The 15,055-nt window shown below is 39.4% G+C and overlaps 2 protein-coding genes across 13 annotated transcripts in view; both read right to left on the bottom strand.

Annotated features, from left to right (window-relative positions):
• Window positions 1–179: 179 nt before the first annotated feature.
• On the bottom strand, window positions 180–2,160 carry lsm8 (LSM8 homolog, U6 small nuclear RNA associated). The gene is made up of 4 exons (XM_080886894.1): window positions 1,974–2,160; window positions 1,372–1,412; window positions 1,113–1,240; window positions 180–552 (listed from the first exon to the last, which is right to left on the bottom strand). The coding sequence occupies exons 1-4, from the start codon at window positions 2,002–2,004 to the stop codon at window positions 462–464; spliced, it is 291 nt and encodes a 96-aa protein (XP_080743020.1). The 5' UTR covers window positions 2,005–2,160; the 3' UTR covers window positions 180–461.
• A 1,222-nt stretch (window positions 2,161–3,382) lies between these two features.
• Window positions 3,383–15,055, bottom strand: part of grip1 (glutamate receptor interacting protein 1) — a 71,521-nt gene continuing 59,848 nt past the window's right edge. For 8 of the 12 annotated variants that reach the window (XM_080886888.1, XM_080886892.1, XM_080886889.1 and 5 more), the window contains 6 exons: window positions 14,405–14,516; window positions 12,154–12,186; window positions 10,482–10,592; window positions 10,273–10,389; window positions 10,037–10,183; window positions 3,383–9,948 (listed from right to left, as the gene is read on the bottom strand). In XM_080886888.1, the coding sequence (XP_080743014.1) occupies window positions 9,640–9,948; window positions 10,037–10,183; window positions 10,273–10,389; window positions 10,482–10,592; window positions 12,154–12,186; window positions 14,405–14,516 (829 nt within the window). In that variant the 3' untranslated portion in view covers window positions 3,383–9,639. The remainder of the gene's footprint in view (window positions 9,949–10,036; window positions 10,184–10,272; window positions 10,390–10,481; window positions 10,593–12,153; window positions 12,187–14,404; window positions 14,517–15,055) is intronic. The other 4 variants (XM_080886884.1, XM_080886887.1, XM_080886893.1 and 1 more) reach the window with 1 other exon arrangement.

The following is a 15,055-nucleotide window of genomic DNA, read 5'->3' as shown; positions in this document are numbered from 1 at the left end:
CTGAATCTTGGTTGTGGCATACTCTATCTCAGAAGCTATTCGATTTTTCTCCTTCTCGAATTTAAGAATCAAATTTCTTTCTCATAAAGTTTTCACTTTTTCCTCTGATCAATATCCTCTGACTAAAAATTATAATTTGTCAAACATTTTTGTTGAGTAAACAAACAAAACAAAAACGCTTTTCTTTTTCAGAACACAACAAATTAAACTTTATTAACAGTCTCACATTGACAAAAAGACTTAGGAGCATAAAAAAGTTCCTCTAACATTTTCATCATCTCACTTCTTTATCTATAAAAAGTACAAACAGAAAACAAGAGCCAGGAGTCAGAGACAGGAAGCAGGCGAGCAAGTTATCAGGATGCTCCGGCTGGTCCCGGATAATTAGCACACCCGCTCCTAAAACAGACTTCCATAAACTTTATTCACACAACAGTCACGCTGTCATCAGGGGTCAAAGGTCAGTGGACGACAGAGTTGAGGGGCTCAGCTCTGATGTTTCCTAAATCCAGAGTGGAGTCCGTCTCCTCATCGATCTCCCCGATCACCGCACTGTAACCAAAACAAGAAAAAAAATGTAACCACGAAAACAAACGAGAGGATTACAAACAAAAACAAACAGGAAGAACAAATAAAAACAGAAAGGAAAACAATAAACAATGATAAACAAACTACATAACAGAACTGTTAACAACAATATTTTTTGTTCATTAAAGTAAAACAACATGTAACAAATCTACATCTATCATGTATGTATGGATCCCCACACATCATTTTCCTTATAGTTTAAGAATAAGAGTCTTTCTCTTGGTTTTCCTTCATAAAAATAATTTTAAACAAACAAAAACAAAACTCTGATAGGGGTATCCGGATCAAATGTGCAACCACAGCATTCATCCTTAAAGCATCACAGAAAAAAACTTTTACATTTTTTTTCTTAACTCTTAATTATTAATTATCCTGTTTTGCAATAATAAATTATATCTTTATAAAATAATAAAATTGGTAAATCATGTTAATCTGATTCTGTAGATTAAAATTTACATTAAGGCCTCACTAATCTTTTGTCTTCAGTATTGATTCATCATCAACAAAGGTCAAACGTGACTTACACGTTGTCACCTCGGACAATGTAGAGTCCCAGCACCACCTGCTCGACCCCCTGACTGGAGCTGAACACTCTCTCGTGACTCTCATCCAGGATCAGGTTGATGGTCTGATCAAAGCCCTTCAGAGTGCCCTGAAAAACAAACAAACTGACATGAACACAACTTACAATAACAAAAAGTTAACATCCAAAATAATTCTGACTTCACTGAATCCCAAATATTGTGAGTGGTGGAGTTCTGATGAGGATGTGTTCAGACTCACCACAATCATCCTGCCGTCCGAGGTGACAATGGCCACGGTACCTGGATCAGCACGAGTTAAAGAAACAGCACCTTTATGGACCAAAACCTCTCTAATATTATTCAGAACCTACAAATAGAAACAATTATCATCACACCAAAATTGAAAGCTATCCCGCCCACCCATTCTGGCCACAAGAGGCGCTTGTAACCTTAGCTTCTGTCTGTTAATGAGCTCCAGCTTTAAAACTGTAGGTTGTATGGTTCCAAAATTTAAAAAAAAAGAAAAAAAAAAGCTTAAGATTTTACAATTTTTCAAAGTGGTCCAGATGTGAGGAGTCCTGATGAATCAAACTGTGAAATCATTTACAGAACTTCTCTGATCAGCGGGTCCAAATAATATAAACACAGCAATAAAATCACGAGATTTTCCTTCTTGTGAATGTGAAATCTACATTTAAGAAGTCTGAACATGTTTTAACTCAGCTCTGAGCAACCCGTTTCTCACAGACATCTCTGAACTGCCGCTAATTAACAAAACAAGTAAGTATGCAGCTAAGCTAACTAGCATTTTCCCATTCATTCAGAGGGTTTGCACATTAGTGGCTAACGGCGGAAGGATACGGTTAATGTAGCTCTCCAGCGCAGTGGACATCCTAAGTCCCGGGCTCGGTGTCTATTTATCCAGCGGGGTGGTCGACAAATACTTATAGTGGTAGTCCGGTGACAAAATAAAACCGTGCGCACTCGAACAGCAGCAGTAGCAAACGGCTAACAACACACTGGAGCGCAGACTAGAGCAATCAAACACTGAGCATGCACGAGAGCAGAGCGCCGAGCGGAAGCGTCACATCCGGTTTGTGTTAACTCTCAAAAAAGAAAACAGTAAAAACTGCGAAACTTAAAGAAATAAAACAAAAAAGGTGGGAAAATGGGAAATACAAAAGAAAAAAACGTCAAGTTTTCTAGTAAATTTGTCAAGTTTATAAGAGAAAAACAAAATTATGATACAAATTGGTAAACTTACATGATACAAACTATTTTTTTGACTATTTTTGTAATGACTCTAAAACATTAAATTTTTATTTTGTCGTTTTTCCACCCTATCCCTTAATTTTTATCTTTAATTATTTTAAATATTTCTTTCCTTCCTATGCTCCATCATAGTTAATAACCACTTTCTGTTTATTTCAATATATTTTCAGAGCCCTCAGATGCTTCTTTGAATAGTAAAAATATTTATGACTCATTTCTGAAATATAAATGATGTGATCCGCAAACAAAATGCCCACCGGAAGTGATGTCATTTCCTGTAACTAGAAAAATACAAACATATTTTTACAGTTATGTGGTCCTCACAGGAAAAGATGGTTAAAAAATTATGACGATTCTAACAAATATAAGCCATTAGCGTAGATTTAACTACCAAACACAATAATGGGCATTTGAAATTAGCTTAACATGGAATAAAACAGTTTTGGGATCTTTTGGATAATTAAGGAAATCTAGTTAATGCTCTCTAAATGCACAACTATTACGTACACTTTAATGTCATTTTGAAAACTTAAAATAGTGGTAACCATGAAGGTGAAGATGTCCAGGCTGAGTGGTAAAATGGTGTTGAGAAACTTTCAGCACAGGAAAGACAGGCAGGTCTGCTTTGCTTTTCTTTCTGTCAAAGACGTAAAATTAAATATGTATTAGGAAAAAAAATCATAAATAAACTTGTGTGTGTTGATGTCAGACAACACACAGAGTCCAGTTCTCCCAGCAGGTCTTCATCTTTATTGTTGCTCAGTAATCGTCCATACAAAGGCGGGTGGAGGAGAGCAGTGGAGCCCGACAGGACAAACAACAGGAACGTCATGCTACCAAAGTATTAAATTTGTACAAAAATACTTTACAACATCCCTGTTCCTTTAAAGAAAAATACAGTTTGGTTGGTTGGTGAAGCTACATGGAAACTAATCTGACCCACTATTTCAAATGGCAGTGCAATGCACGTGTGTGTGTGTGTGTGTGTGTGTGTGTAGGTAGGTGGATGTCTTGCTGAGGTGAATCACTAGAGTGCAAATCCCTGCAATGTTATACACACATACACACACACACACACATACAGGCTCTAACAAATACACACCCACACACATGGTAATGTTAATACATGCGCACAAACACAGTGTGTATGGCTTTAGGTCTCACTCATCAAACCTTTGTGAAGCCACACCCCTCAGCCGTGTGGCTTGTTCCCATTGGTGGAGCAGTTCTCTTGGCTGAACCTTAAAACACTAACATCTATGTGTTAGCCCTCAATTCAAGGCATTAGCTCTATATTAGCAATGTAAACCATTTCCTTAGACCTTGTTAGTTCCCTTTAGTCAACCTGTAACTACTACCTCGGCTAAATGCTAGCTGCAAGCTAAATTATAGTTCATGTTAGTTATGTGCTAACATAAACCACAAATCAGTAGAAGCTGACATAAAACTGACATACTCTCTTGTTAGCAGACATTTTTAGCTCCTTGGTTACCCGTTGTGTTTACCTACCTACAAACCAACCAAGCCCTTGCTATGTTAAGTTGTAACCACACCAGTAAATAAGTGTTGAAAAATTGTACAGCTAACTTACCACCCATGTACTATGTGCAACTAGCCACATGTTATAGTTAGCTCTAATGCTCTGCATCAACTACCACATGCTAAACTGTAGTTCTATTATTTCCCATGTTAGCTTTTTGCTAACAAGAGAAAAACTTTGTTTTGCAAATGTAAGCCCTGTGTTAAAGGTCTGTAAGGGCTGTGCTGGCACTAGCCGTGTGCTAACATAAAAAGTTTAGGTTTGGATAGCTCTTTATTCATATGCTAATTAAATTACTTATACGCTTATTAACTAATAAATATAGCAAGAAATGGGTGTTACACATAGAAAGCCTAATTTTCTTGTTCTATGTGTATAGTCATGCGTTATGGTTAGACTAGTCCTATGCTCAATGTCTGCTAGATACATACTAATCATGTGTTAGTAATGTCCTCAGACCAAGTTAGGCTGCTCACTTGTCAGTTGAATTTGATGTGTGGTATATTGCTTTTGCTAAAATTAGAAACCGTGACTTAGTACTAACCATAAGCTAAATAGCTCTGTTATCCCCATGTAAGCTATGCGTTAACATAAGCCAAAAATCTGTAAGAGATCTTCAATGGAGCTGAAATACCCTTATGTTAGCATTGGCTGCATTACGTAAACCCCGTGTTCAACATCTGTTGGTCACATGCTAAAATGTATTTCTGTTATCTGTTATGTTTGCCTAATGCAAATAAGAAAAAAAGTCTTTATTTAACACATTAGCCCAATTTTAAAAATGGGCACAAGTTTTGCTTAACTGTGTCCTGACATACAATAGGATGTTACAATAAATGTTAGCTTTGGCTAGCTGTTTAAATATATGCCAACCAAGTTCTTTCTTTGTGATTAGCTAATAAACATAATAATAAATGGATATCAAACACAGCCAGCCTATGGTCCTTGTGTTATGTCTGTTATGATTACGCTAGCCCTTTGTTTAGTGTCTGCTAGCCATATGATAGCTATGTCCTTAGATCAAGTTAGCTTGCTCAAGTGTCAGTGTAATACCAGTGTTTCAGCCTTTTTCTAGTCAAGATGCTAAAAGACATTAATTAGCTCTACAGCTAACCGTACCTTAGTGAAGTGCAAGGTTTGTGCTAACAATACACAGACTGTGCTAGTACTGGGATAGCTGTGTGCTAACATAAAAAAAATGTTGGTTAAATTTAAGCTTTGGTTAGCTGCTTTTACCCATGTGCTTACAAGTCTCTTGCTATGTTTATTAGCTAGTAAACATAGTTGGGATAGTAGTTTGTACTGTGTTTATAATTATGGGTATGCTCTGCGTCTGCTAGCGTAATGCTAACTACATACTAGGCATTTTCTTGCAAAAAAACCCAAAAAAAAAAAAAAACCCATCTGAGCTTTTAGAAATTTTTGGGTAGACCAGAACAGCCAATTACAACTATCCACATAGAAACAGCCAATCACAATGCTAATCCAAAGCACAGCAGCAACTATTGGAGTGTTTGGCTCAGGGATGCTGAGGGAGGGTTCTGATTGGCCACTTTAAATAGTGAGTTAAGACTAAGGTGAGAGCAGGAAGATGTTGACATCACTCGAAAATAAACACTCACTCACTCTCTCTCAGACACACACACACACACACACACACACACACACACACAGTGTTTACTGTAACAGGTTTCCTGTTTTAACAGGATTTTTTTTCTTTTGTAACATAGTTTTTGTGATTATGAGATGGTGTTTTCAGGGTTTGATGGTTTTTGATGTGAACAGCGATGGGGACTGAACTCTTTTTTTTTTTTTTAATCTATTTTACATATTTTCTGGTTCAGTCACCATGGAAACAAACAAACAAACAGAATTGACAACAGTCAATCAAAAAAAACACACCAATTGATTAGCATAAGAGATCACTGTCACTGGGGCTGGGGAGGGGAAGTCGGGGGAGGGGCATGCGTGGCTTCTTCCTGGAAGCTGATTGGTTGTCTTTGTGTGTAAAAAAAGAACCAATCACAGACAGGCAGGGAAGGAAATGTTTATGTTTCTGATTGGTTCCAGCCAATCAGCTGAATTTTTCAGAACTGCCGTCCATCATCCTGGCTGCCTATTGGTCAGGGGGTAGATTGGGTGGGGCTTGAGGTGGGAGGGGCTTAACTGGCCTTGTGTTTAACGTGTAACATACACACACACAGACACGCACACATACATACACAGTGTGGCCAGTCCAACAGGTGTAAACAGTAGAAAAAGTATTATTGAACTTGCTCAGTGTCATCATCATCATTATTATTATTGACAGCGTGGTTATCGTAACTCTTCCAGCCTGTAGCTCGTCCATGGCACAGAACTAAAATTTTAACAGTAAACCCTTCGTTTCATTTAGGATGCTCCGATCAGTATCAGCTGATCATTAGTGAAAATGCACCGTTTTTTTTTTCCTAAAGGTAAAATTCACAAATAATTATTTAAAAAAAACATAATGATATTGTCCTTTATATTATATATAAACAAATTTCTCTAGTTGACATATTAAAGCATATAAAGTAGCTGTTCTGAAGCTTTGGATCCTACCACATGTTCTCCCTTAGCAGATGGAGTGTGCCCAGTGTTGCAGAGGTTCCTTTTTTGTGTTTTTTGTTTTAACTTAGCTTGCCAAAATTTTAAATTAGAAACTGCATAATTAAGAAACATGTTTATAGGAAGTAGCCATTAATAGATGGTTTTCCACAAAATATTTCAAACTGTTACTTTTAATGGGAGGCAATGCATTCCCAAATTCCTAAGACGATATGGACTATAGGCACTTTTGGACCAAAAAGCATCAAAGATGTATAGCTTTCCAAAATACACTTTCCAGATATACTAAGCTAAGCATGGTTTGCAGATTCTTTTCTATTCAAACTGCCTACATACCAAAGATGGACAATTTATTTTCCCAAGGAGACACATGCTAAACTGGGACTGTTTTGGAGCTGAAATAAGCTGAAATAAGTTCTGCTCAATATTATTTTTTTCTCTTTATAAGTTCATTGGTGCAGAGCTCCACACCAGTCCCAGTTTCTCATGGCCTCCTCCTGGAGCATAGATATGCAGAAGTGATGTAAAAGCTGAATAGCATTAAGTATACATGAAAAATCAAATTACCTTGCCCTCACACAGAGCCAAGGTAAAATTATTTCTCTGTGCTTTGCTCCATTTTTTAATCACTGAGAGTTTTATATACTCAGCTGATGTTACACCCATTTTTATGCAGGCTTTTTAAATGTACTTTTTTGCAATTACCTTCTGCAAATTTTAACCTAAACTCTTTACCACAGTGATTTATGTGTTGAAATGTTTTGAGTTGTGTTCTGTCAAATTTTTAGTATTCCTTTCTAACCATACTCGAATTTCTTTTAGAACTTTGGTGATGGCTAGCGGTTCTCCAATCGTGCATATCATGTGTATCTAAAAAAACTAACAAAGGCTTGTTTAACAAGACCAATAAAAATTTCTCTGGTCCGAAAGCACCTTATCTTTGTCTTTTCACTAGCTTCAAGCTGAGGCGCAACAAACATAAATATATATGCAGCTGCAGGTTTTCCTGCTCAGTAAAAACCAGTATTGTAGACATGATCAAAACAGCAAAAGGTGACCTCTAGCGACCACATAAGGTATTAACCCAAGAATGGCTCCTACAAGTATCATGTTTCAATGTCCAGCTCTGGTTTAAAACTTTAAAACAGTGTTCATCCAGAGACCAACATCTCTGCTCAAATGCTAACTTTTCTCATATTATTCATCTGTATAGCGGCAATGGTTAGTAATAATGTAAATTTTGTGAATGGCGTCATAAAATATTAGAACTGTCAGTTGTAATTTATGGAGAATTTAGGAAATTAAAGTGATAGAGAGCAGGTTACATAAAATATAGCAGCCGTTCAACAGTGGAGCCAAAGTACAAGCCAAACCTTGTACAGTTTTAGTTCAGTAAAGTGCATAATCGAACTTGACTAAGTGCTAGTTATTATTTTTCCAATAGAATGGTAAATAAGAATGCAACAATGTTAAAACCCCTCAAAGCTGTCTGTCAACCTCTGCCAACTATTTAAACCAAACTAGTGAGCCTTAGTGTCTGAATTTTATCTGGTTATCATGAAAAACTACACCTGGTAATGCCCACAGGAATAAATCTCTGGGTTGCCAGACGAACTAGCTAAGGAGGTCTTTCCTTTTGTACTGTTTAATTTGGATATCTCTTCAGGTTTCCATGTCATGTTGAGCATTTATTTTAAGGAGGTACATCTCATCATAACCTTATGAATCCAACCTTGTATACTTGCCAAACCTCACCTAATCCCAACCATTTTTGAGCTCGAACTCTCTTTCTATCGTCATTTCCACTTATACCCTTTCTTCAAAACCTGCAGTTAACCAGAACCATTTTTATTCTCATCTCTTAAACCAACCTTCTGATACCGGTTTCTTGTGGGATCTGTACCTTCTTGTTCGAAAGCTTCTTTCTTTAATTCTATGTGGGGCAGTGCCTAAAACTACCTTTCCATCAACCTTCCAATGTCAAGCATAACTACTTGGAAAAGTTACACCTTCAGTAAATTCAGACTTACCGTCTTCTGCATTCTGAACAATCTAATTTTTAGTGTACTGAGGACCAGTTATTTCAGCTGGTTAAATATCAAATAGAAGACTTTCATAAGGATTTCTTATACACAAGCATAAGGATTTAGTAATCAGTATATGTTCAGTAATATCATCAGATGTAGACACTGATCAGAGCATCCCTAGTCTCCTTGGCAACTGTTATGCCCATCAGCAGGTTTCGGTATCTGGACTAGTGTCCCATCAGTCTTTGTGCTGCTGTGGATCTCGGCCAAATGCCACAAATCTGGTTCTAGTAGGCCCAGGATCCAGGATGGACTTCCCCAAGCACTGGCCATGGCAATGGCACAGTATCCATAGTTCCTTGGCCAGTGAGACCACAAACATGAACCATGCTTTGACCAGTAAGACAACTAGATTAGCCTCTGGTTTCACTAGAAACAATAGCCATTGTCCTGATCCCACTAAGACCAGTACCTGTGTGTCTTGGTATGCTAAGACTATTGGCTCAGGTGCTTGTTTAGTAGGACTTTGGTGGAACCTGGAACCATAATTCCAGAACCCATGTGTCTTCAACCTAGAATTCTAGGCTTCTAGAACCAGTAACCATCAATCTTAAAAGAGTAAGACCATTGGCTGCGGCACTGACTTCATAGGGATATATTTCTCGGCTTGTAGACCGTTAAGACTATTGGCTGTAGTTGTGGCTTCAGTAGAACCAGTAGCACTGGCTCTGGGCTAGAAGGACCAATAACTATTAATCTTAGACCAGGTAGGCCAGTAGCCCCAGTTGTGGCTATAATAGGATCATTAGAATTCTGGTTCCAGTGACACTAGTAATACCAGTATACAGAACTGGTTCAGGTTAAAAGGTGTGGAGTTGCTCCAGTCCATCACTGTGCTTTCAGGCTGCTTTAGCAGTTCAAGGGTCAAACTATAGTAGTCAAAGGTCATCCAGAGGGTGTGTGTAGCACCATGGGCGGTCTACTCCGAACCAGTTTAAACCAGTTTTAAATCAGTTTGATTCAACTTTGTTGTCCCCTTTTTCCTCACGATCTCTCCAGTCTGGTGTGGTTGAATCCAGTGTGACATAATTTTTGTCTGCTATAAGGAATTGTTTGTAACCTGCCCCATCCCAATCCCTGTCCCAAAGCCATCTCCTGGTTGGCTCCACTTAATTGGACCACTGTCCTCTCCCTGGCCAACAGAGAGCTCTGAGGATCCCAGGTCACTGCCAACTGGCTGAGAGGGGTGGCTGCTGTTGGTTGTGCCATCGGTGTGATTGGCCATCAGGGTAGAGGAGGAAGAGGATGAAGGGTTTCGGCTGATTACAAGCTCCAAGCGGTTTGGAGACTCTGCAATCAGGGGAACTACAAGGCAGCAGTCAAAGTCCCTGGTCCGCACATGGTTAATCTGTAAGAAAAAAGAAATCTTAATTTAAACCAAGAAATGAAGAGTTGAAGGTTGTGGAGAGATTAGTGAAACTGGTATATTTTTGTACCTGTAGTATTCGGTCATAGGCTTTGAGACCACCCCGTTCCGCTGGGCCTCCGGGTCGGATGTTATTAACATAGACGCCGCGGTCCAGCAATCCATCAGAAACGCTGAAACCAAAATCCTCCAGGTCTGTCGCCTTCTCCAGAGTGAGCTATGAGTACAAAAACACACCTGTCAGTTAATAAGGATCACAGGGTTTGTGAAACTCCCTAAAGAGAGCAAACACAGGCCAAACATTACCTTGTGAAGTTCCACAGGGTTCTGGTTTAGGATGTCATTTACTTCCTGTCTCATCTTCCTCATGGCGAAGGCTCGGCGCTGAGGGTCAGAGGGCAAGGTGTTGGATCGAGGAGTCACCTGAGAACAATCACAAGAAAGTTGTCTTCAAAATCAATATTTCACAAAATAACACATATCACAGAGAGAGGTTAAAGGTCAGCAGCATGTACTTGTGGTCTGGAGTTGCTGCGCTCCTGGAAACTCGCCTGGCGTCCCAGTGTGCTCCGCAGAGGGGTGGGATCATGGTTTAGACTGAGGGTGGAGCCTGACATGATGGTAGCCTATGAGAGTCAATCAGAGAACAGCAAGCGCAAACATCCAATCAGAACCGGATAAATAGCAAACATGGTAATTAAAGATTGCTGCCTTTGAACCCAGGTGGCAGGAAAGGACCTCTTTCTAATCATACATCACTATTATTTACTGTGCCTCTACTGATGTTTCTGAATTTCCATTCCTAGGATCTGCTGCTGTTTTTGAGCAGGCTCAACTGTTGTCACCATTGACTGTTTTAACTCATATTTACTGACAGGATCTCTTGTTTTGTACAGTTTAATGGCCTGTAATATGAAGCAGGTTCAACATAACAAAGAAAATCTGGCTTTGCTTACTCTGATATCAGCAAGCAGCCACACGAAGGTGGTTATTGGTACCATTCAGGTCTATACAGTAAACTGTTTGGGGGAGTTTTTTGGCATACACTCTTTATATTCCCAGTGTGTCATTATGTTTTCCAGTGCTTTTAGATTTCATTTTAATATTTATTAACTGGAATTTTCTAACCTAGCAGTAAGTTTGACAACACCTATCAGGAGCTGATGATCTCTCTATAATAAACACACACCAGCCACATTTTTTTTTCTTTTTTTTAGGTAAACCTTGCTATTACCTGGTTGCAGAACTATCTTAATTCTTCGAAGTCCAAGTTGGAACTTCTTAATGTCATCTTGATGACATGTAGAAATGCACCATGTCATTTCTACATGATTGGGTGATTAGCTAATTGCTTTAACAAGCAGCTGAACATGTATACCTAATAAAGTGTCTGGTAAGTGTATATTACTCTATTTAAGGCTTATAGGAAAATAAAATTGCTTTAAAACGGCAGTTTTCCATTTTTCTTACTGGTCAGGGAAATAAAAACTACATACTAGTCATCAAGGTGTGAGGGATCTTCTAAGAATCAATACTGATTGATCAGTAGACTAAGGCTTTGTACATGCAGGTCTCTTATCTCAAGCATAGCCGACATAATCTAATAAGACATGAACTCTGAAAGCTCAGCATTCAACCTGAAGTTAGCTGTCTAATCATAAATCCTGCTTCGTAGTACAGACCTCTACAGATAGATTCTACTTTTGAGCTCACCCAGAGGATTTCAACTCTCTGACTGTCAATGTTTGATGATTGTGCTTATTTTCCACATCACACCCTTTTTTTTTTAATGGCTAAACTTCCCAACCGATGCCCACTTCAGCCAATCAGAATCAAGAACTCATCAAACGCATGCATGACTGACAGATCTGCTTCATGACTGGCAAAAAAAAAAAAAAAAACAAACTACCCATGAGGCCTTGCGCAAGCTCTCCAAGCATGCCTTGCTCAAACTGCCATGCCTGGTGCAACAACATGACTCTGCCATGTGACTGTGTTTGGAAGCTGGGTGATGTCACTAAGATGTCACAATGACGTCACCATGGTCTGCTGTTAGAATGCAGTTAGAGTCACATTCAAAACCAGCAAACATGTCAGATGTTTGACAACGCTGGAGGTCCAGTTAGAGGAGACAGAAGAAGAGGAGGACAGGAGGAGTTAGTACAGGGGAGGGAGGATGGGGAATACCAGAGTGAGGAGGTGTGTCTCCTTTCCAGACTCCTGGAAGAGAAGGAGTCTCTTTTTTACTTCTGTGTGCCAGAGAAGGTATAAACATGTAGTTCTTTCAGCATGAATTGGACAAATATGACTAAACTTTGACTGTCAGTCCTCAGGGCTGAACAATAAGCCTCTCATCAGTGTTCACATCACTACATGATTATTTGTGTTAACAGTTTTTGTCCAGTTCAATAATTAAAGTGATCAATATTTCAGCTATATTTGGTTTGTCTTCATTCTTGTGGATGTGTGATGTGGTTTTTAAGTGTTTCTGTGGATAAGAAGAGCATTATAGTTGAGCTCATTACAGACTTCCAGCCTGTGTTGCTGTTCAGATCAAAATATCAATGTCATCCTGTAACAGTGCAGTGTATTGGGCACAGGAATGCTACAACTGTTTATTACAGAAGGTCTATACTGTAACTTCTCCAAAGCCAAGTGGGGAGACTTGATCTGGCTTGCTGTCCAAATGTTAAGTACTTGTGACAGTGTGGTGTATGGGTCACAAAAAGTTTATCTGTTTTTAAAAAATGCTTAATGAAGACTGTAAAAAGTTCACTTATGTTGAGCGTCTTTTTCAAATTGTGTTGAAATTGTGGACTTCAACCTACAAACCAGTTTTTAAATTGTGTTAATCAGCAAAGTAAAACCGCAGTTATGATAAATATTTTATGCCATACTTCCTCAAAACTGTCCTCATATTTAGTGCAGGAAGAAGCTATAAAAATGGGATTTTCTAAGGACAGTGACAGTTCTATCAGAGAGATTTATGACACTTAGTGTGTTTGGACTGTGTTCTTAGTAGTGGTGCAACGGATCAAAAATCTCACGGTTTGGATCAGATCAATTTTCGGATCAGCAAAAAAAAAAAAAAAATGTTAACATTTACTTATTAACTTATTTAAGTATTTTTTGCCTATTAAAAACATTCAACTCAAGACTCATTCCACGGAATTATATAAAAACAAATTAAGGTGCAATATAGGGCAGTACAGGGCTTTGTATCTACCACTCCGCTGTGATATAACGAGCGGTCACGGTCACGTAGCTTTCCGTTGCCCTGGAGGTCGACCCATTTGTAGTTGGGCAACAGAAGATGCCTGGGACAGTTCAGCCATAACTTTAAACTTTTCCTGCTCATACATGCCTGGGTACGATCTTGTCACTGAAGTGGACGCGCAACGGGATATCATAGCGTGGCTCAAGCACGTTCATCACAGTTTAAACCCCTTGTTTTGCACAACGGAATACGGCCTCCCGTCTGCAGCTAAACACCCCAGTAGCTTTTGTAATAGCTTTAGCCCGGTTGGAGTGGGCAGCAAAGGGCTGCTTAAATGCCGCAAACTCCTCTGCTCCTCCACTTGGACCGCTTTCGCTGACCATAACTATTGCTTAACAGACTGACCACGCGCACCATACACATACTTTTTTGAATCTTCGGATCACGTGCGTGCCGAACCGTGGAGTGGGATTGGTTCAGATAACGGATCAGCCGTGATCCGTTGCACCACTAGTTCTTAGTGTGTAGGGTAGTTTTTTTTTTGTTTTGTGTGTCATAACATTGAGACGACTACTGAATGTCACAGATGCCAGTCAACAATCCACCAATGGCAGACTGCAGCGTAAACGCTGTCTCCTGGTGATCCACAGGAGGAGTTTCTACACCTTCAAGGTGTCAGGCCTGTGATGTGCCCCCTTGTCTTATGGTAGACAGGAATTTAATGTAAATAACTACCACATTTGTACAATTTGAAATTTACAATTTATATTTGCATTTCAATGTTTGTGGTTTTCACACTAATAAAGTCTAACTGTTGCAACTCTGATTTTTTTTGTGTGTGTGATTTTAGGTCAATTGTGTTAATACAGTATGTCAAAATGGAAAATAACTGTAAAGACATACATGTGAGATTTTATTGAAAGTAAAATCAAAAACCAAATAAACTCAACTCCAGAAGGTTAAAAAATTAGCCTTAATCCATCATCTTTTCAACATTTTTTCTATCTTCTTTGAGAAAAGCCAGCCTATCAAACTTCACAGTGTAGGTGCTGGTATCCATACACCAGAGGGCGATGCAGAAAGGCATTAGCATCTGAGAATTCTTCATTTGCTGAATAAAAATTTCAGAAGCCTTACTCCTGCTAATACTCAACTCTTACTGTAAATACTTCTTCTACTGCTAACACTTCTCACTATAGTAGATTTCGTGGCGTTCCTCACCTCCAGCTCTCTGAGGATGCCGCTCTGTCCACAGGTCTCCAAGTCCTCCAGAGCCTGAGACCAGAAGTTCTCCTCCTGGTCTGGTTCTGTCCCATCATGTCCCACATTAAACCTGAGAGGGAAAGGTAACAGGTCAACCAGTCAGCATGATGGGTACACACACACACACACACACACACACACACACACACACACACACACACACACACACACACACACACACACACACACACACGAAGCTAGTGGTCATGCTGGAGAGTGTTTTTTTTAACAGGAGGGGGCATGGGCAGTGATGACATACACATCCACCAGGTATTGATATCGGTGTGGCGGGGGTTAAAGGTCACCAAGTGAGGGTATCTGCTGGAGGTTACTGGGTGTCACAGAAGACTGTGTGTGAAGGGTTAAAGGTCAAAGGTCACTGTGGTACCTGCTGTCAGAGATTAGACCGCTGGGCAGATTACAGCCTCTGCAGAAAGACACACTACTGTTATTGCTGTTAGCTCAGTGCTACATACTCCATTGTTCTGGATGAGGAATGCTAACAGCTACAAAAGATATGCTGCAAAATGTATCCGTGCACATCCATCTTCAGGCCTCTCTTCTGATGTGCTTCTGGGTTTAAGGGTATACACATACTAGGCAAGCTGA

The sequence above is a fragment of the Rhamphochromis sp. 'chilingali' genome (assembly GCF_963969265.1).
Source record: "Rhamphochromis sp. 'chilingali' genome assembly, chromosome: 7".
Taxonomy (NCBI): Eukaryota; Metazoa; Chordata; class Actinopteri; order Cichliformes; family Cichlidae; genus Rhamphochromis; species Rhamphochromis sp. 'chilingali'.
This window is presented reverse-complemented; position numbering and strand designations above follow the sequence as displayed.